The following is a 22,144-nucleotide window of genomic DNA, read 5'->3' on the forward strand; positions in this document are numbered from 1 at the left end:
TGTTTCCCTGGCCGCTCTGCCATCGAGTAGGCTGTTCGTACCTAACCTGCAAGTTCTGACGTCATGCTTACATTGGTTTCTTTGTATTGGTAGACCCTTTACAAACAATAGAGATGCCCACTGCGGCCGTCAGGCCAACAGATCACTTATAAGTCATATTCTGCTGTTGTGAACATTCTAGAAGGGCCAACTTCATATACGCCAAACTCGGTCGGTGCTTTCGAACCTAACTGCTCGTGAATAAGGGTGCGTACAGGTTCAAAGATGAACAGATAGAGTAGGCTGGATATCGGACGCGATTCCTAACCTATAAGATGGTCGTGTAAAGTACTCAAAGACATCGTGTAATGTATTCGTGCATTATTCTATAATGAAGCGTTGACTGCATATTTATGCTGGAACAAATCACCGTGCTGTCGAAAGAAACTTTTACCAAGGTAGGCTCTAAGTTTTGCGTTTTTACGTTTAATTTATACGTAATTCAATTCGCAGCGGAGCCGCGCAGCAAGCGATACGTCCTATGTGGTAATAACATTGCTGAATTGAAGCATTAGCGAACTTGCAGCGTACGCGTACGATTGAGTGGTAGTTTCAAGCGGGAAAATCCTTTCAGAAATTCTGACGATACTTCGGAATTCCCCTAGTTTCTGTACATACGATTATGGGCAGAGGCTGCTGTAGTCGATAGAGTAGGTAATTTACGGGTGAAATTTGGATCCTATTGGGGAGAAGGGGCATTTTTTATAGAATAACGATACCGTGTTGTAGAAGGGAGACATCTTGATTGATTCAGCCGCATGAGCTATTGAATACTCCAAGGGGAACTGCAACAATGAGATTTGTTTCCTCGAAGAATTTGTTCGTTTGTCTTTGTTACAGTTTCACGTTCTATTACTCGATTGATGAATTACATTGCCCATAGTTGCCCTACATATACAAATCACAGTGTTTTATCAAGCATCATCGCATTTTATATGGTGGTCTTCGTGGAAACTGGCAACTTATGTAACATTTTCTAATCTAAAGTAGCCGTCCTAATTACGAAGTGTATGTACAGGTTTTCGGACTTTCATATCGTTTGCTGACTAGTTACCTAACCACCTCAGTCGACCACTGCAGTAATTATATATATATATATATATATATAATATCGCATGTACTTCAGTTTACTTCAGTTTACCTGAGCTCATAGTCCCTCTAATAGTTGATCTTGATACAAGAAGGTGTTTGTGGTTTAATTCGTCGCTGACGCACATCCTTCATTTCGGTCAGCAACTGTCATCACGTGACGTCGACGGTCTTACATGGAACGTCGAGTCATATGCTCGACCGTTAACACATTGCTGCTCCATGTAATCATTCTATGTACAAGTAAACAGGGTGCTTACGTCAAAAAATGTAACGATCAGGACGAAAAAAAAAACAGGGCCTTTTTCTTAGTTACGAATTTATTTTGAAACTTTCTAAACTAAGATAACGTTGATAATAAAACAGGAAAGTGACATAAGTCTGAAAAAAATTTATATACCAGTTTACATTACAATATAAGACTAAAATATATTCAAATTTAACCCTTTAAAGCATTGCACTATAAAGATAAAATCAGTGCGATCCGGTACGCGCAGAGTTGTCGATACAGAAAGTTGTCTTGAGCTGTTTTGTCAAAGTACAACCGAAAACGCCTACGTTGCTCGTGTTCGCTTTTGTAGAATTCAAATTTGGAATAAAACAGAGGAGTACCGCTAATTTTTAGTGTTCTTTTGCCTCGCTTCGTTTTTTGATGCAACGATAGTTTTCTTCTGTATTCACCTTCCTTCCTTCCTTCCTTCCTTCCTTCCTGATACTTCTAGCATCTATTTTATAAACGCGTTAATAAAACTATCTCTCTGCTAGTTTTTTTTTTCCGCAGAACTGGTACGGACAGTGAACCTAATTCACTTAAAACTAGTAAAAAAGGCTAAAGGGGTGCGGAAAAATTGGCCGAGAACTTGATTGGTTTTGATTTTATACTAGTTCAAATATACTATGCATGGAATATGTACATACGTAGCATGTCTAAACGTCGTCTACGGGCGCTTTAATGTATTTTTTTGGATTACATAGGTATGGCTACAATTTAATTGTTTGCCATTATTTTTGGCTGTGAAATCAGTTGTTATTAAAACGAGTGTTGTTATTATATGTGTATTTTCCGAAGTTAATTTTGAATCCGAACATTATTAAAAAAGCGCCTTTTAGCAGATTTTCTTTCCTGATTAACGAAACGTTTCGCGGTTTTCAATACAAATGATAAGTTATACTAATTTTCGTTGTACTTGTTGAATGATTACGACAGAGAAATGCTGCTTCCTATTGTTTTTCTTTTCAATACACTACCGTTCTTCGAAACAGCATCTCTGCTGATCTTTCGTTTTCTCGCGGCTACACTTCAGTGCATCATAAATTCATCGTACGTTTATTTGGTGTTTTTTTACCTACGTTTCTTAACATTGGGGATAATTCGCTCAACGATTCAGTCACTTTGTCTATGACGGCGTGATATACGGAGAAGTATTGTACCTTATTATGGACGAAACATTGCGTGCGTAAGTTTCATGCTGACAAACTGTGTACCGTTATTTGATTTTACGGTATCTTAAAAAATGCTCTTTCTGACATATTTTTTTTCGCGCTGTTCATTAGATAGTACTATAATCCTTAGCTGGTCCGACATAGCCAACGCGCAGTTCGGTCCAAGGTTCATTAGGTAGGGAACGATTGTTGGAGAGAACCGTTACCACTTATCGGTAGAGGCAAACTGTAATTATATCTATATAAAGTAGAAAATGTTCTTCGTGTAACGAAGTTAATTATCTGACAAAACTAGAGGGCAACAACCTGTTTGCCGAGCGAATGGCTGTAATTACAGCTAGAGAAGACGATGTTTTAAAACAATATATTAGCAAGGTACTAAAATTTATCTCATTAGGGTAATTATCCGTATCGACAGTTAATTGTCATCTATGACCGTGACTATGCAGAATGTGATACTTGTGTTCGAGATATTGTGCTGCACCAATACGCTTATTAACATTTGATCAGAGGCGCGTTGTTAATAACAACATACTATTGTATATACCTTAAACACAATCCTTAATAGCGCTGTGGAGGATCACGTAATATACGTTTGTGCAACGACTTCGTCTTGTGAAAAAACAACTTGGGTTCCGTTTGTTTTGGAAAATGTAGGTCTGGGACAGACGGAAGAACACAAAGAACTAGTTAGATTCTAACACAACGTTGAAATGTGTTCAACTAACTCGAATCGAATTCACTTGGTTGTGTATTAACCTATTTTATGCCTAGAAAACGCCCTTCTAGCCACTATCCATAAATAATGTCAATCGTTGGTAGACTTGACCTACCATCTGTCAAGCCACATGCACAGACCCATGTAAAACCAGTGTCCAATCGTCTGCTATCGTTTTGTATTGAGCTAGTGTTTAGTCTACCTATCTATATTTATTTCTACTTAAATTTCGTGTCCGTTCGCCCGTCTCTCTGAGTCAGATTGACCACACAAAACGCTTGGTTTTTCTGGTTGCTGCAGCAATAAAGGATTGTACAAAAGGCGGAACCGGTTGGATGAAGTCCTTTTTCCGCCGGGGGAAGCCTGTCGTAAAGGGTTATGGGCTGCTCGTTTTATGCGATTGGGACTCTGTGAAAAGTTCATTCCTTTGTGATTTGCAGTTAAGATAACATAAAAATAAAGGTGGTTTATATCTGATTAAATATTGATACATTCAATTCACATTGTTTTTTTTCTGGCGAGGCAGTTTCTTTGTTTGGACGAAAGGGTATAATGTCCATAACTTAGTCTGCGGAATAGTTAATGTACATAAATTATAACGCTAATCAGATTTGACGATTTCAGGCTTTACCAAGCAGCTACAACACTATAATTTTTGTCGATTCGTGCTCTATGATTTATGACGCATATTTTCGGCACAAGAATTATATGCCTGCGACGACTTTTTTTCAGGGGGATGAGGTAGTATGATGCTGTTTTGGTCAATTTAAAAAAAATCATAAATCATCCGTGCGCATCATTCAAGAACTACAATCAGATATTTATGGATTTATGTATGGTCATCAGTCGAAGGTTAGATTCGGGGACAAACATCGCGATAGCAGGAGAAACGTAACTGCAACGGAATGGACGGAAAATTAGGAAGCTGCGATGAATAACGGAATCATTGTTACAAGATGTCTAAATAATTAGAGAATATAATTAGATAAATAATAAAAAATTAGAACTAGTGTAGATCTTTGATCGAACTAGAGTTTCAAGCGGATTATCAAACTGGTGCATATAAGAACGAGCTGATATGTAATAGCAAACGGGTGATGTGCAGTAGGGTAATTCCGATGGGATAGGCGTTATTATTTGAACGAAAATATTTAAACTGGTGGCAAAAAAAAAGATGCGTGAGGTGAAACTTGTTTTTCCATGGCTATCCTCTAACACATTGTGCTCCCGTTTATTGTAAAGCGTTCTCTTCAAAGTACCCTGCTCTAAATGGGTTTTGGCTGACGATCTCTCGTAATTGCAGACATATTATTATTCCTTTCGATTTACTACTCGAATGCTGGAGACCACAAGAAACTTAAATGAATTTTACACAAATTCACGTTTTAAAAATTTATCCTCGGTTATTCTTCAATCGTGTGAGTTAAGTCTTTACAAACGGTTTTTTGTGACCGCTGTGTGTTTGTGTGTGTGTGTGTGTGTGCGTGTCGATAACCGAATGTTACTGTTATTACTATTGGCGCTTGTAAGTTGCATCGAATTTTTTAAAATAATATTTCAGTTTATTGAATAATTTCGATAATCTTCACATTGTATAGTTTTACATTTACATGAATTTGTCCATATCAAGCTCCAAATTTTTACGATCCGTACCGACATTCGTATTGCCTAATATACTGTAGGATTCCTTATGAGACCCATTTTTATTTTACTTTTACTTGCTGTTTATTCTAAGGTGAAACAAATCTGTCTTGCTCGCGCAAAATAAGACTTTGGATCGGTGCAAAATTGAATTATTATTACTACACAACCAGCTAGCTTGCCGATACCATCCTATCCTGTAATTTTTGGCAAGTCCGTGATCGTGCTTAAAGTTAGGCACAGGCTAAAGGCTTTAATATGAAGATAGCTTTATGAATTCACACAAGCACGCTCGGCCTAAGATATATCTTCCATATTAAAAGTTCATTTGCGATACGCTTTATACGGAGTGAGCTTAGGTTCAGTTTACTGAAAGCATCCCTTTCTAAGCAATTTCTCAAATATAATTAAATCCATAGCTTTTTAACATGTTGTGATTATTTGGTCTACATAAGACAGCTCTCCCTTTATATGGCAAAAATAACGTGCGTTTGGCGCGCTACACATACAACAAGTGGCATTGTACGTTCCAACGTAGTTCCTTATTACATCTGTATCTGGACGACTGATCGCTTTACTTTTCCTTATAGTTTGACGTAACGTGATTTTTCTCTTAGTTTTCAAACGACTCATAAATATAATTTTTAACATTGATATTCTGAGACTGGGAATTGCTCTGCATCGTAAATTTACATAGCAATAAAAAGGTGTCTAAGCAATTTGGTTGCCGAGAAAAATATCAAATAATAAAATTAGATCTATATTTAATTGTTTAGCTTAGTTTAAACAAACTGTAAAGAAGCAAGGATTTGACAGAAACTATTTATATACAATCAATCAATTAATTAATTAATAAAATTTCTATAAGAATGGTAATTCGTGTGATAATACTTTTTATTACTTTTCTAAAAGGTAATCTAGGCTTACTTAAAACATCAAAGCAACTATCAACGCTGAAAGTTAACTATACGAATCTATTTACGGATGTAGCGTAGCGCGTTGTCTGAATAGGACCAATACACTTGGCTATAACTATGAAACTTTTGCGTCTAACATACGTCTTACATCTAAATACGTCTTTAAAGTTACCGAAAGAAATTATTCCTCTCTCAAAAGCAAGAGACATGTTCAGCCCGTCCTTGATCTCAACTTGGCTTTTTCCAAAAGAATTGTAGGCTGTTTTGTGGCGGCGCGTGTGGGAAGTATGAACGTACCCTCACCTCAGTGGTACAATAGTAGATCTCTCACGATTGTGACAGATGTGCTGTATTTCTCACTGTTTCTTTAGCTCGAGTGATTTACTTTTCGATTTATACAGTAGCCGTATATATTAGGAAATGGCTGTTTCTCCAGGCCTGTGAAACACAAATAGACTTTATCTTTAGTTATATGTATATTTTTCATGCAATACAGACATATCTATAGATTCGCTCTTTCAGAAGCTCAAGTTCGTGAACCGTAACTTACAACATGCCATTCAACATCCCATCCGCAGAGGAACTCCTTCATAGGTAAGTATTTCGAGAAAAACAAAGGACCACACAACATGGACGTGTAGCCTTGTTACGTTGCGTCTCAGCTAGCTCCATTAATTTAGCCAATTATACCGTGTTTGTAGGAGAAACTAGTTTTTCATAGAGGATGCCGTTTTGATTTCACGGCATTACGAATTGCAGTTGCGTTTCAGGCGATTTACATACATTGTTCAGTTGTATCATATTTTACTCGAAGTGAGTAAGTTATAGATATATAACATCTGGAAGCAATCGCATCTGCTGTGGCATTTTCTCCTCAAGTGATACCTACTTATTTATGATTTTCGTATTCTGATAATGAATCTAGGTTTACCTATTATGATTACGCTATCTTCCTCTGCATGGTTGGGTCTTCTGGAGTGTTGGGTTTGTACTGTGCTTTTAACGAAGGTCCACAAAACACAATTCGTCAATTGCTGACAGCAGATGGAAAACTGCCCTCACTACTTGTCAGCACATCGTTAATGGCATCTTTCATATCAGCGTCATATATCCTTGGTAAGTAAGACAGTTACTCACAAAACGAATCGTCTACTGCTTCCTTCTCCTTCTAGTGCTAAGGATAACCCTCAATGAGCTCTGGGTTTAATTATGATGCAAACCTGTTAAAAATATTTGTGTCCAACAATGCACTCAAGTACAGTATACCTATGGGTGCAAGTGGACAATAGCTTAATCTTGAAGTGGGTCACAAACGTAAAAACTGAACACATTTATTTAGTGTAGATAATACATGTGTACAAAAATACACTTATATGGTATAAAAGAAATACTAAAAAAAAGAGCCCCATTGGAGGCGTACTCCACCACAATAAAAATCCAGGATGTGATAAAAAACATGTGCATGTAACAAACGTAGAACTTAGTAAGCTAAACTTGAGGGCTTCTTCACTTCGTTTGATGACGATGACGACGCTGGCGATGAAAGTAACAGCGTTTGCACACAGTGATCTATGCGACAAGAACGTTTGATTCTATTATTACTTACACCAACAATTGTATTAGGTATGGTTTAAAGTTGCGTTGAACTTCAGCTGGTAATAAGTTATGAGTATGATCCTTAGCTTATTGGGCATATTGGCCTTCTTTTTCGAAATAGGAAATACTTCTGAGATCTATCAGCATGGCACCATGTATGTTTTCACTGCGTTATCGTATTGTCTGGTCATTCCGATCACAGCTCATCTGTACATGCCGGTATTCTACAGGAGTGAAGTGCTCACGTGTTACGAGGTAAACGTGGAGTCACTTGACTAGCAAAGAAATTTATTTTAACTCATTAATATCGTTTATATATAGACCGCCCCACGATCATTAACAGTTTATCACAAAATTCGTCCGTTGGTGATACATACGCACGTTGGATCTTTACATATCAAATTAAGGGGTTCTTATCAAATCGTCACGCTGAAAACGCGCTCACTTTTATGTAACAGTTGTTGAACGAACGGCTTTCCTGATCGTCGTACACCTTTAGGAATTTGTCAATATGTCATAATGATGATACAACATTGTAAGTTCAATTTTTCATAAATACTATGCGATCAGAAAACGGTAAAGTGGACGAATCAATAGATTATGGTGTTGTTAGATATTTGTTGCGCTCTCGTCTCTTGTGTTCAAGATCTAAGATCTCGAGTAGCTTGTCGACTCAACAAAACAGTGTTCCGACATTTTACATTCAATTCCAGCTTCAGAAACAAGCAAAGTTCTCGTGAAAATTAACGTGCCGCAATTGCGTCGCACTTCTTCAGCGCTTGCTGATAAAGCCGTTGCAGAGTTCAGGGTCGAGTGAGACGACTATACTAGCTTTCATTCAGGAGGGGCCAATTATTTTACATAGAAATTTACTAATCTAAGAAATGTACACTTTTCCTGTTCATATCTACCCTATTCATGCTCAATCCAAATAAGTATATATCCACATACATTGAAAAACGGCCATCGTTTTAAAAAAGATCGTTTTAGGCCAACACTGAAATAAACAATTTTCATTGTTACATCATAATTCTCTCGCTGTTTAAGGGAAAAAAATGTCATATGATTTTTACATCCCTCTATTGAACATTGTTCTGCAGAAGCCGAAACAGATGACAATCTCTCGATTAGTGAAAAGTTCGAGCCCTATCCAAGTTGTTTCAACTTTTTGCCTGGTAGATAAATATGTGTATGATTTAGAATTGTGCGGTAGAATCCGATACCTTCCTTGTTCACTAGTTTCTAGTTCAAGCTGATCCTTTTCAATGACTTATCATACCACTGTCAATTATCGACAACAGAGGTCCGAATCAGTCATTTTGCCAGGCGGCACTAATTTGTAATGTACGATTTAATCCCACCAAGACATTTTTCTTTATTTGCACATTATTGATATACTTTACGTCACTTATGATAAATCGTTTTAAAAAAGCTCAACTTCCTTTCGTTTCTGTAAAGTTGCACAGATGAAAATACGATCAAATAAATTCTTTCGGGTTTATTTGTCTAAGAGGAAAAAGTTTTAAACTATTTGACGGAGGATGTTTAGCTTCTTGACGATGTCCATCTTGTTCAACTTACACAATAAGTTTATGAAGCTTCTCTCTATTCGGTCATTGGAATTCGCTAGAATTTTTGCTTCTATCGCAAAACAAATTAAAGATGCAACGAATTTTCGTAAAAGGTTCACTCATCCTAAGGCGCACAATTTTAAAGCTAAGAATATTGAAAGAAGCCAACGCCGATTCGCCATGACCTATTTATTTTCAGATATATATACGTATATTTTATTGCCACATAAAAGTCCGGAGTTGATTTTCAGAACAAGCGTTTCCTTATCTATCGGGACTTTAAGCTGACTTATAACCCATCTAAACGCGGTGACATTTTTTATTTACTAATAAACGTTATTTGTTGTAGTATCTCGAGCTACGTTTCAACCGCCTGGTCCGTTACATCGCTCTGGGATTTTACATCATACAAATGTTAATATACGTTGCTATTCAGCTCTACGCTCCAGCTCTTGCTTTATCCTATGGTGAGTCATTACAAATCTCTTTGATTGCGTGTGAACTTTATTCAAAACTGATACAGTATGGTGGCTGAGTGGTGCGTTAACTTAAGGCACGTTTACTTTGAATACCGATCTCGAATACTTGTTTACACAACGATGCACTATTTAAACCTATTTGCTACGTAAAGGAAGATCGATCTTGTTCAGTCTTCTCTCTGTTCATTGATACTGAAATATTGACGCAGTTGCGCCTAACGCTCTTGAGTACAATGCGTTGTGCAGTAATTAGAACTTTTGATTTCACTCTTCTAGGGGCATATGCCGACATAGGGCATAAGCTGACGTTATCGGTCCCTTTAACAAATAAATATTTCCGGATAGAGAAATAGAGGCATTTAGCTCATAACTCATCTTGCAGTCGTCATGAAGGTATAGGGTACTTGTCAAAGAGGTAGTTTTTATCTGCGTCACGTAGCTTACGCACTATGGGTCTCATCGGCATAAAGCTGGGATTTGACAGTAGGATTCAATATTTTTATTCGGAGTTTGAGCAGAATCCCTGAAACTTCTGCAAAAAAATTGCTAATGTTACGGTGGAAGCACAATGCAGCTGATTGCGAAACCATGACAAATGCACGAATTTAGCAAAAATTGAAAAAGCTATCCACAGTCTATGGAAAGGTTCAAACTGACACCAAAGAAAATGATACTCTATGATGTGATTGAAGTTGCTAATGATGGGATTGGAAAGGGGGCATTACGATTTGCCGCTTTCCGGCAAAATGATTGGTTCGAACCCCTTACTGTCAACAACTAACAACAACACTACTACAAGCCATAAAACAAACCAATCAGCGACGAGAAAACGCATCGATTTCTACCATGACAATGGTAGACCACGTACATATTTAACTACTCGGCAAAAGTTGAGACAGCTACGATAGGAAATTTCGATACATCCGCTATAAAACTTGCAGTATCAGACTATCATCTGCTGGGGTCTCTGCAGAGCATTTTTAATGGTGTCAGTTTAATTTTAAAGGAGAAGAAAACCGTATAAGTGTTACAGTAATGCTATTATAATGCTGTTTGAAAAAAAATAACAGTAGGTCATTATAGTAGAAATAGTTGAAATAGCGTATAATTAAGTTAAAAATATTGTTCCGAAACACTGAACATACCTGTCTTGGTTTTGGCTTGAAAGCCGTTCGCATGTTTTTGACCACCCAATATGTACACAGTTAAGGGTATCTTGAAGGGAAGTGATACACACGTTTTATTTTTATTAACGTAAATAACAATTTACGTAAAAAAATATGATGATATCCTTTTTTTTTTGTTCTAATTAAACGATTCAACTACCGACATCGGCCTCCGTTCATCAGTCGTTGTATCACATCGATTTGCATATGCCAATGGATGTCATAAACAAGCCATTTTCCCATTAACGCAAGTAGATTCTTTGTAACAGTATTGGGTCATCGCCCCGGATTTAAGCCAGATTGAATTAGTCCAAAGATGGATAATGCCCTTTCACAGAATTTCCGTCTTGCTCCATTTATAATCTTTCTAGACGATGTTAAGGGCAATATGCACGTATGTAGACAGCTGTGTCTGTTTAAAGTAACGATTTCAAACATCTGGACTTTGCGAACTTTATTGATCTAACTTTATTACGCAACGCACTCTGTAGTTCAATCGCGCGTAATTTTAAAATGGCGAATACCTTAAAAGGTAACTAAAGTGGCTGACAAGAAACTTTAAGTAATCTTTGTTCCATATTCAGTACATGGTAATGGTGTGAACGATCGTTGGATGCACTGTTGCTCTACTTTGATTTGCTGTGTTTTATGATGCCTAGTGACCGGCATGGGATTGTGGACAGCTGTGCTGACTATAGGGCTCATCTGTACAGCCTACACCTCAGTTGGGGGCATCAAAGCTGTGGTTTACACGGATTCTCTTCAGGTAACTTTAATTAAAGCGTAATTATTCGAACGCCATAATACAATATGTACATTTTCAACTGCTGTACAGAACACGAGTCATCTTCACAACAATTCGCCTCTCGATATCTCGATGATAAATTAATAAATATATTATATTTTGTTTCACGTTTGATAATGAACATTTTTGTAGCTTAACGTATGTGCATGTGCGGAACTGTACATTGCAGGCAATGTTCATGTTTGCCGCTTTGACGGTTGTCGTGGTTTTGGGGTTCCAGTCTGTCGGGGGCTTTATGGCAGCTTGGAGCATCGCCCACGAAGGAGGAAGGATTCGTTTTGACGAGTATGTAGCTGTTATCCGATAACAAATATTTATATGAACTTGTGATGTTATGCTCGTATACGCTTATTACGACTCTAAATTACACAACAGGGCGGCGGCTGTTGTTACAACAATTGCGACGGTTTTTTTCCCAACTAAATTTTACTATCTGCTATTAAGTAGAACGAAATTATATTTCAGTACAAGTTTGGATCCTACAGTGCGACACACATTTTGGGGAATGATCTTTGGATCCTTTTTCTCAAACCTTGCGTCGTACGCCACGAATCAGATGATGGTCCTCAGATACTTCACAGTGTCCTCACTCACCCGCGCGAAATGGTAAGGTATAGGCAAGATACGTACAATACCGTGTTTAAGTTTGACCCCGCTACTATTAGGCATATTTATCCGCATGATAGAGCGGGAAAAGGGAAGCGTACTCTTCAAAAAAAAGAAGTCACTGTAAAGAGGAGCTGACGAGAACATTTACTTCGTATTCGTTTACTGGTCCAACGGTGTCTACTCTAATATTAGCATTATACAATGACGCGGCCACTATGATAATGGGCAATGATGTGGCATGAACGTATAGATCAGCATATTGTCGCACAACCCAAATCAAATACGGGAAAAAAAGAAAGTGACGAAAGTTTTAGGTAATCAATATTGCGGTTGTAGATAGTTATAATAATAAATATAATAGAAAATGAGTATTTGCGATAATGTAACTAATTATTTCTAGGCTGATGAAAAGTTTGACCAGCTGCAAAACTAAAGTCAAGATTATGGAAATTATCAATAATTAAAGGTATCAAGAATTTTTAAACCTTGAACAAAAAAAGGCGTACCAATCTTACAATCGAGTGAAGAAATATTTTCACCAAATCAGGCTATGAAGGTCGGTCGACCTGTGAAAAATTTCAAAAATATATAAATAATTAAATGCAGTTGCTGAGCTTTACAATTAACCCTGAAAATTTCGTGACTATATAGCCTTTTAGCTTGATTTTTTTGTATATATATACGAGCCAATTAATAGCGGTAGCTCGTTTTAGTTAGCTAACGAAATCTGTACGTTGTTCATTACCAACGATTCAGGCTTCCGTAGAGAGCCTGCGTAATGTAACAACGATGTTATCAGGCAGCATTATGATGTTACGCAACATATTAGATATCACACAAACGTATATGGTCCATATGTTTGTGTGCTATTTTAATAAATAAACAAATGGGAATAGGTAAACAAAAGGCAGACGATAAAAGATATCCGGTAAGGCTAGTTCCTTTCAAGGACACTTGCTGTTACAATTGGCCGGTTTTAAGATAACTATACATTTTCGTGTACGTAAAGATGTTGTTCTTTACTTAAGAAACATAACTTCCGCTTCTGTTTTCAATCATTGACTACGTCTGATTTTCATCTCTATATCAAGGAAACGCTGTCCCGTTATTTCTTATAGCAATAGCCCAAATTTCATTTAGTTGTATTACCCTCACCTTTACCCGATAAACCATATTTTAGTTTTAGAACGAATTCAGAACCGTCTACTGTTGAATTCTTAAGCTGAACTGCTTTTCGATGCCAATTTAAAAACATCATCTCAAAACGTCAAATTAGAGCTGATTTGAAAATGATCAATAGTCTTAAAACGAGTAGTGACTTTATCACTATGCCCGTAGCTGATCTACATAATGGCTTTAATTTTCGAAGCATGGAAATCTTATAAACTGGTCAAATGAACAAGAGATTTTTTGTGATTAGGACAGGAAGGCTCCATACGCAAACACTAATGTTTGTTTCTATTCCGGTATGATACTTGCAGTTTATATCGAAGAAGCTCCTATCCCGTATTCAACATGTAATTATAATAATATGCATCATATTTAAATGTGTTATATTAATGCATAAATTAAAAAGATTTTTTGTTTTTCAAATGTCTATATCTACGCACTTCTTGGTAGTTTGTCTTTTTTTTTTTCGATGCGCCCTCGCCCCCTGTTTCTGTTATTGGCCTCGTTGTGCGGCAAAGAGCGTTTTCTCTCAAGTTCGGGCTCCGAAAATGAATATTCTAAATGCAAAAAAGCCATTTTTTATAACCTAATCAATTTCGCGTTTGTAAAAAATCTATAGAAACAGCCGAGAACATTTACACCGTATATAGCAAGAACTCGTATGACCGAAAGAACTAACTAAGGATGGTTGCTAAATTTCAAAGTCGCATGCTAGGCTCAAAAGGTACACTCGGTCTTTCTTCTGAGGTCGCTAAAAGCCGCTTGAACGTACCTTTAAAAGAAAACGGTTGGCAAACAACTTTTGAATTTACGAAAAAAAAAATGGGTTCGGAACACTCAGTTGTAGCCGGGCACCTTAAATCAATGAAATTTTCTTTCTTAACAAACTGTATGGAGCCTTGGCGTCCCATAAAAGGCTCAATTGAACACTGGTTTTTTGCTGTCTGTCAACATCTCGCCCGGCATTAAGTAACACGTGACTGCGAGGAATGGATCCATGGGTAGCTACGTCTGACCCGCTGTTTAGTTAGAACTAATTGGCAGCGTTTAATGCTCTGCTAGATGCTCTAAAAAGCAAGCCTGCTAATAAACACTTTTATACGACCCAGCTGCATAGAATGAGCGAAGCTCTTTGACAGAAAAAGCAACTGAGGAGGCAAAGTCACCTCTTTGACCTCAGATATGACAAGGGACGGATTGGCCAGACCAAAGTTTGTTGAGAAATGGAAAAAAAAGTGGTAATATGACGGCGAATATATAGCAAATGGAATAGTTGCTACAGTCTTGGTAATATACTGCATTGCTATTAAATGCATGACTCATGCAATAACTTAATTAAGGTATACTTGACTGTACATAATTTTCAGTGTCGTCTGGGGTAACCTATTTTATTTAACGTGGATTCTCACTCTCTCATGCTTATGTGGTCTGATGGTATACGCGTACTTTCACGCCTGCGACCCTTTGGAATCGAAACAAATTCAAAGTTACGACGAGCTGTTACCCTATTTCGTGATGGTTAAACTTGGCCATATAACCGGACTACCAGGAGTTTTTGTTGCTGGCATTTTCGCCGCCTCTCTCAGGTACACTCAAACAATCTCTAACTAACAATTAGGAAAAAATCGCTTTAGCAATATATTGACCACAAAACGTTATATCGATTAACAGAAAACGACTAATATTCCTGTTATTACTAAATCGTTTTAGCTCGATCTCTTCCGCTGTGAACGCCTTGTCGAACGTATTGTACGTAGATATAATTTCTCTGATTCAACCGAATCTTTCGAACAAAGCTGGATCTCGTATCATCAATCTGCTCGGTGAGTTCGCTGTTCCACGCACCTATCACTCTTTTTATTGATAGATATTTGTTTATCTTTAAATTAATCCAAGATCTAAGAACTCACTTCAGATCTTAATCAATTCGTTATATAATAATACAATAATGTGCGACCAATTCTGCAGATCCCTGGCCTTGGAGAAGTAGTTATCGAATCATTTCCTCTTCCTGCAAGGTTTAAACTTATTACTTAAACAGAATGTATGCGTTTAGGGTGGGGACAGGTAAGCTCGTATGGGACTTGCGCTTTATTTCCTAGGCCACTCCATTTTTTCTAGCAAAAGAAGGCTGGTCTATAACTTTAACACTACCAAACCTCAAAAATTTAGGGCCATATGCAACGGCTGATTTTTTTCTTAAACTAAATTTATTTTGTTGTATTTAACCGAACTCTCGTTGAACAACGAAGAAGTAAAATAGCCCCGTTTACCGATTACAGTGTCGACTGTCACAAGACCACATTCGGAGGCAAATTTAAAACAAGTTACTTTTTCTAAAAGTCACTACGTTAAGCTACATTGCATTGATTTCTTTAAGAGCTATATAGGCTACTGCATTTTGAGCGTATATGAAACCCAGCATTAGTGATACTACGGCTAAGTAGGATAAAATGTGAGAAATAAATGGCATTAAATCTAAATTTTACGTCATAAAAAACATCACAATTTTTTCAGTCGTTGTGTCATACGTTGCTACTACCTAAATTGCAGATAATCATAAATAAAATTGTAAAAAATCGTAAAAAACATAAATCAGAATTTGTCATGGATAGTTATGTAAATTAGACAGGCATAACCACGATGTACATGCTTCAGTGAGGTCAAATGGGCCTTAAAGAACGATTCACACGTTGTTACTGATCCTCTTCTTTTGCTGAATGATATCCATCTCGTGGATCTGCCGGCATTTAGGCCATTCGAAAGCCAACCCCATATTGGTGGCCCATGTAGCATACCACTGACCTATATAACTACACCTTGTAATGCTGGGTAAATAAATATAGATATCCTTAATTAATACTTTCTGGTAACTTGCAATAAGGTCATATAATAAAAGTCTTTGATGACTATCATTTTTCCTGTGGCACTTGTCCTTCCAACGATAACGCTAGGTAAAATTTTGTCTATATAGCTCCATTTATTTTATAACAGATGTCCACTACCAACTAGAATGCACTTCTTAAGATTTTTCAAACTACGGCAGAGAACATATGCTGTTATGCGTTAGTGGATACGTCAGTCGGTGATGTTCAGGCAAGTAGGCTTCTGCTTCTCTTAAGGTTCCAGACAACACTTTTACTTATTAAATACGATATGATTTGCAGATTAGCAAACGTGACAATTAAGAAACAGTCAGTGGAGTAACGAACGTATCTGGTCGTGTTTATGTGCGTTATTGGTTTCTATCCAGGAATTGTAGTTGGGTTTCTCTCTGTTGTGCTTGTAGCTGTAGCGCAAACAATGGGCAATGTGCAGGCTGCTACAAACGCTATAAATTCAAGCGTCGGGGGGCCACTTTTAGGTCTGTTCACAACAGGAATGTTTGTACCGTTTGTAAACTCAAAAGGTATGTTCTTTTTTGAATACGATATATGCCTTTGCCGCACACAGATTCATATTAAAGGATCTTATGGGTCAAAAAGCTTGACTGTTAACGACTAACATCCAGCGCACTGACTCCAACACTATTATTGCTAATTCACGAGCCTAATTTGAAAAATAATCATTTTTGTAGGAAACGCAAAAGTATGCGTTGTTTTATACTCTGCTTTGATTAAAAAACGAGCTTATATAATAATTTCTTTTATTGCTCACGAACCGCTTGCCTTTCAGGTGTTCTAACAGGGTTTGCCGTGGCTCTGAGCATCTCCTTGTGGCTCAGTATTGTAGGCTTTTTGTACCCAGCCAAAATTATTCGATCTCCACCTCCAATTTCTGTGGATGCTTGCAGGAACACATATATGCGTGTCACTAATTCGAGCAGCTACTTCCCACCAACACCAAAGCCATGGGCGCCAGGAGAAGGCTATATTATAGCTTATCGGCTGTCCTACGTATGGAACGCTGCGCTTAGTGTTTTTATCGTACTGGTGGTTTCCATTGTTACAAGTTTGCTTACGAATCCACAAGACCCCCGGACATTAAATCCAAATTTGATTGGCCGACCGTTCGACGTTCTTTGCCCTTGGATATCCAAAAAGATTCTTGATTCGTTGGCTTTTAACGTTGGTGAAGACTATGTAAGTTACAGTCCGTTATACATATATATATATCTAATTTCTTATACAAAATCATCAATAATGTGCATAATTTTTCCGGAAATTTGGCTTGCAGCCCGAAAGCTAATTTCGATCTATCGCGGCCCTGGTAACGTGATTTAGCCCACGTGTAGGCATTACGGCCTCGTAGTACTTGAATGAAAAAAAAAAAGCTCACTAAGTAATACATTTTTCCAACGGGGACCATGAGAAGCCGATATTTCTTGTACTCTCAGCACTTAACTTTTATTAATCAAGTGACTTAGCACTTATTAGACATTTCACTTAAAAGATATGAGATTGAGTAGTAACTGTTTAGAGTAGTGAACAAATGCTGGCAAAAAAGGCTTGCCCTTTCTTTTATAAGTAGTACGCCAAATAGGTAAATACTGTAATTTATTATGTTTGCTTTTTCGGCTTTACTAAACTTTTTCTTACAATATGTGAGGTAGGAGCAACAGCGTCAACATAAGACTCTACTCTTTTGTTTGGTGACATATGGAAATGAATAGAGCTAGCAAATTATTGACATATGGTTCGGCTGCTTTTCCTGGCAGGATTCAAGAGGTAGTTATTAGCTAGGCTATTTGCTGATATATATATATATAAGTCATGCAGATTAAGAAAGATCAATTTCTTAGAATGACTTTATTAGAAAAAAGCCATTGATGAGGCCGATAAATCTATGAAATACATTTATTATTCGTAGGCCTTTCCATCGTCGGATTTTCTAAGTATCCTTTCTGTTCTGATTAGTCCAATCAAAACTGATAGTAGTATTTATTCTATTATTAATAGTAATTCTATTATAGCATAGTGGAATCTATCAAGAATTGTTTAAATATGTACGCATGTTTCTATAGTAAGAAGGACAACCAACGCACCACTTCTACCACCATCTTATCGTTTCTTTAAAAAATAGTGGAAAAACAACTGCCCCGATTGAAGCAGTCTGCGACATTTTTGCTAGCGATCTTTACTATATATAAGCAGCACTCGCGAGCCGTCATTATGACGGATACGACACGAAAAAAATACGAGTGCTTCTTATGAGAAGTTAGCCAAAGTAAAAAGGTTGTGGTCTATCTTTGATCTTGACTACTTGTTACGCTAAATATGCAGTAGTGGTAGTTTAGTCGTCGTCGCCTTTGTTATATGTTCAAGCGTTAGCGTAATTAAAATCGTCATTTGAAAAGTCAAAATGTCCCAAGCTCTACCAGCCGTTGTACCGCGATGGTAATACCGAATGTTGATGATCTTTATACAAAACGATTGACCTGCATCTCGACGATGCTTCTTAAACAATAGGAACTCATCTTGGGAGCGCTCGCCATGGATATCTGAGTGGTATGAACGAGCATGTCCGCTCACAGAAAATGCTTTTGTCTCAAATCCTTTTACAGGAAATTGCAAACAAGCTGAAAGTTAGAAGCGTTCCAGATACATCTGGTAATGATAACTCCGCCCACGTTGGCTGCGTAGACGATCCATAAGAACGCAGGCCAAGCGTTGGTAGTACCGAACAATGCTACCGTCATCAGCTCCATATTCGACTGAAAGGAAAGTCGAATTCGTTTTGTATTGGTCAAATTCATTCATTAAATGTGTAAGTCCTACGCGTATGTACCAAGAGAACTAACAACCGAGTTACGCACCGAGCAAGACAGCCATTTCGGTACGAGTGCACCAGTCAACGAAAATAACTTATCAAATATTATTATATTGCTGTTAACTTTAAGAAGTTTTATTAGTTAAATAAAAGAAGTTAATTTGTTCCGCAAGTGAGAACGTTCTCGCCAACATACTCACTAACTACGATAGCTATAAGAGACAGTTGTATTGCTCGCTCTATACCTCTTTCAAGTAAATAACCTGTTTCAATTTGTTGACAACAAAATGTTGATACGTATAAAGTGGCTACTGATTCCCTACCAATCGGCTTAATTATCTTGACGTTAAGTTATTAATATTATCAATAATATACACAGTATTCCAGTGTTCTCAGCGATTTTCATCTAAGCACAAACGAAAAGAGCCACCACATCGATTCGGCTTTCGTCTGTACAGACGCGCGGTACACGGTCGCAAGACTTGCGACTTTTATAAACGCGTTCTATATTAACAAACGATCAAGTGCCGAAGCTTTACGGTAACTTCGCACGCTCGGCCTGATATCGGCCTGAGGCTGCTTCTAGGAAGATTCCGGTGCGTAACAGGCTATAAAAGCTTCGGACCGCTCGCATGAAAAACCAAATAGTCAGACTGTCCAAAAGAGCACAAGGGAAAAAACAGATCACCGCCATTTACTTCGTCAACCGAGTTCAGCCGACCCTAGCGCCCGTTGACGAAATGGTGGCGATTAACTGATTTTAACAAACCAGGACTTTGATACTTTCCGCCTCTCATTCCACTTAGCTTACGGCCTGCTAATTCAAAAATTATACCATAACAAAATGCTATATGTAAGCAGTTAATTGACCGCATGCTTCGATCTGTTATTCAAAATTTCAATACTTGGCTTGTCATGCAGACGAAGCTCGGAAAATCATCTAACTGACATCGTGTTACATACGATAAAACGCAAAAGGATCAGCGTTAAAATAAAATCAAACTTAGTTCAATCTCGATTCACTTTTTTTAAATTGAATTGACTGAAATCATTTAGCAAATAGTCTACTTTTAGGAATAATCAAGTTATTTGTTTTATGAGCCGTTCAATTTACAGAAGTTCGCAAGATACGAAAACGAAAATATACGAATTCCTTCGTCCGTGTTTGAGAAGCGAGCCCATTGCATCTTACATCGATACACCGAATGCACGAATCGTGCACATGGGAAAGAAAGTTTACTACTGAAAACAGTGAAGCTGTCCCGACAACCGTTATACATAATAAAATAGTTAGTCGGTGATAGCAACAATCACAGAGCTTCATGCCCAAGATGTCTGTATATCTTTTTGACGTCAATATTGAACACCTCGGCTAGATGAAATAATCGTGAAGTGGTCGTGATCTGTGCGACTACAAAAAATCGCACGAATGATACACTTCTGGTTAATTAACAAAAATATTTTACTGTTAATAGAAAAAAAAGTTACTTGAAAAAACTCTTTAGACGTCTTAAATATGTATGTGACGTTTGATCTTATTACATACAAGCATTAGATCGGTAAGAAAGAACTCTGCTTTGGCAAGTTTTAAATTTCGCTACCAGTACGGTGTTTTCGATCTGTTTCCCTATTTAATTTAACTTCGAAACATTCATTTTGTCAGGCTTTATCAGCAGGGCTTTCTGTGTTATTAAATTATGAAACTAAAAGATTTCATGAGAGTGCTGTCCCGCTACCGACGCACCAAAGATAACACTAGGAAGAGTTCTGCGTGAAATTAAAAAAGTAAAAAGTATTATGCATGGAAGACAATGTTCTGAAGATAAAAAGGCGGATCTCGCATAAATTGAATGAGAGTACCGTTGTTAATAGTGACGATATTATAAGACAGTTCTCAGCGACAGAGAACATCGTTTGTGTCCGGCATACCCTTCCATCAACAGCTTAACTTGGAAAAATTTGGGGAAAACGAAGTTATGAAAAACGTAGACGCGTGATTTTATCTTTCTTCCACTATTCATAGAAGTTTATTCAGTGTAATCGAATTGTTCTAAGAATAGCGAAATTCAGTATTTCGCATCATTCCGCAGTGTATTTGCATTTAAGTTACCAGCGCTCAGTTCCACTGTAACTAGCAGCGGTGCTCTTGGCACCAGAACTTTTTTGGAAATCATCAAAACATATTATGCACCATCGTTAATTAGTATCTAACCGCGCGCATTATCGTCAATATCACTGGCGTAATAGTCGTCTCGAGGCAAGTAACTCAAAACAATAGAAGGTGCTGGCAATGCCTCTTAAATAATTTCTCAAGCGAGGCAGTAACAGATATCAAGCTATGTACTCTGAACTCCTGAATTCAACGAAATTGAAGAATGACTGTACGCTAATGGATTGATTTAGAAAACTGCTGGTTTTGCATCAGAGTCTGCTAAATAGGTTCTAATAGCTAAAAAACAGCAATATGTATTCCATCAGAATAGCAAGGCAAACGTTCAAGTTGAGTAATGAAAAAATTTTATGCCAACAACCGTCTACTTAAACTAGACTACCGTTTAGCTAAACACTGGACAACTGAGAGCTAAGAACATGATACATGACATCCACTCACAGATCATTTGGTTCCAATAAAGATGTGCACCATTATGCTAATGGCTGGCGATTTCTATAAGAACTAATTTAAATTCAATTTCTGCAGAAGTGATTTTTCCTCAGCTAACACAACCAGCGCTAACAAAGGATCATGTACCTTACGTCATTTACGTTGCCTAATCTCACGTATCTTAACAGAATGAATGCTCTCGAGTATGTATCCTTTACCGGCCTACGAAATTATACGTCGCAGAGATTATTTACTATCTTATATTGTTATAAAAATTATTGAATTTTCTACTTCCTAACCAAAAATACGTGTTGAATAGCTGTTTTTGTTCTTTTTAGTCATTGCTAAAACATATTAGACCATTATTAACATTATTGATTAATAAATAGCCTCAGTCAATACCTCACCCAATTATAAGGCCTACTGATTAGGGTTGGAATGCTATATTACTTACTAAAATATGGTAATTAATTGTATGTTGGGCTTCGATGTTTGAATATCGATAGGTGTTCCGTAATATATACAAGGTAAGTATTAAAACGATACTATCCAATTACTTAAGAACAGTGAGCTTTACGGGAAAAATAACA

At 37.4% G+C, this 22,144-nt stretch overlaps 1 protein-coding gene across 5 annotated transcripts; it reads left to right on the forward strand.

Moving 5' to 3' along the window:
* Positions 1-167: 167 nt before the first annotated feature.
* On the forward strand, positions 168-21,626 carry LOC111247775 (sodium-coupled monocarboxylate transporter 1-like). 5 transcript variants are annotated; one of them, XM_022799111.2, is made up of 13 exons: positions 168-437; positions 6,356-6,441; positions 6,773-6,963; positions 7,565-7,698; positions 9,364-9,481; positions 11,319-11,425; positions 11,634-11,749; positions 11,930-12,070; positions 14,611-14,829; positions 14,954-15,066; positions 16,497-16,652; positions 16,919-17,325; positions 18,747-21,626. In XM_022799111.2, exons 2-13 carry the CDS (start codon positions 6,401-6,403, stop codon positions 18,834-18,836), a joined length of 1,833 nt encoding a protein of 610 aa, XP_022654846.1. In that variant the 5' UTR covers positions 168-437; positions 6,356-6,400; the 3' UTR covers positions 18,837-21,626. The 5 variants fall into 5 exon arrangements, with proteins under 5 accessions (XP_022654846.1, XP_022654845.1, XP_086839940.1 ...); XM_022799110.2 differs by having other exon boundaries at positions 6,370-6,441; XM_086983814.1 differs by having other exon boundaries at positions 228-246; positions 6,370-6,441.
* Positions 21,627-22,144: the final 518 nt, after the last annotated feature.

This window comes from Varroa destructor, unplaced genomic scaffold (genome assembly GCF_002443255.2).
Source record: "Varroa destructor unplaced genomic scaffold, Vdes_3.0 BEIS01000003.1, whole genome shotgun sequence".
In the NCBI taxonomy this organism is placed as follows: Eukaryota; Metazoa; Arthropoda; class Arachnida; order Mesostigmata; family Varroidae; genus Varroa; species Varroa destructor.

What these genes read in the sequence shown, in the direction of transcription:
- LOC111247775 (XM_022799111.2), top strand. Translation starts at nt 6,401, where the DNA reads ATGCCATTCAACATCCCATCCGCAGAGGAACTCCTTCATAG. An exon ending in GGAAGGATTCGTTTTGACGA is followed by an intron (nt 11,750 to 11,929) that starts GTATGTAGCTGT and finishes ATTATATTTCAG; the next exon opens with TACAAGTTTGGATCCTACAG. An exon ending in ACCGTTTGTAAACTCAAAAG is followed by an intron (nt 16,653 to 16,918) that starts GTATGTTCTTTT and finishes CTTGCCTTTCAG; the next exon opens with GTGTTCTAACAGGGTTTGCC.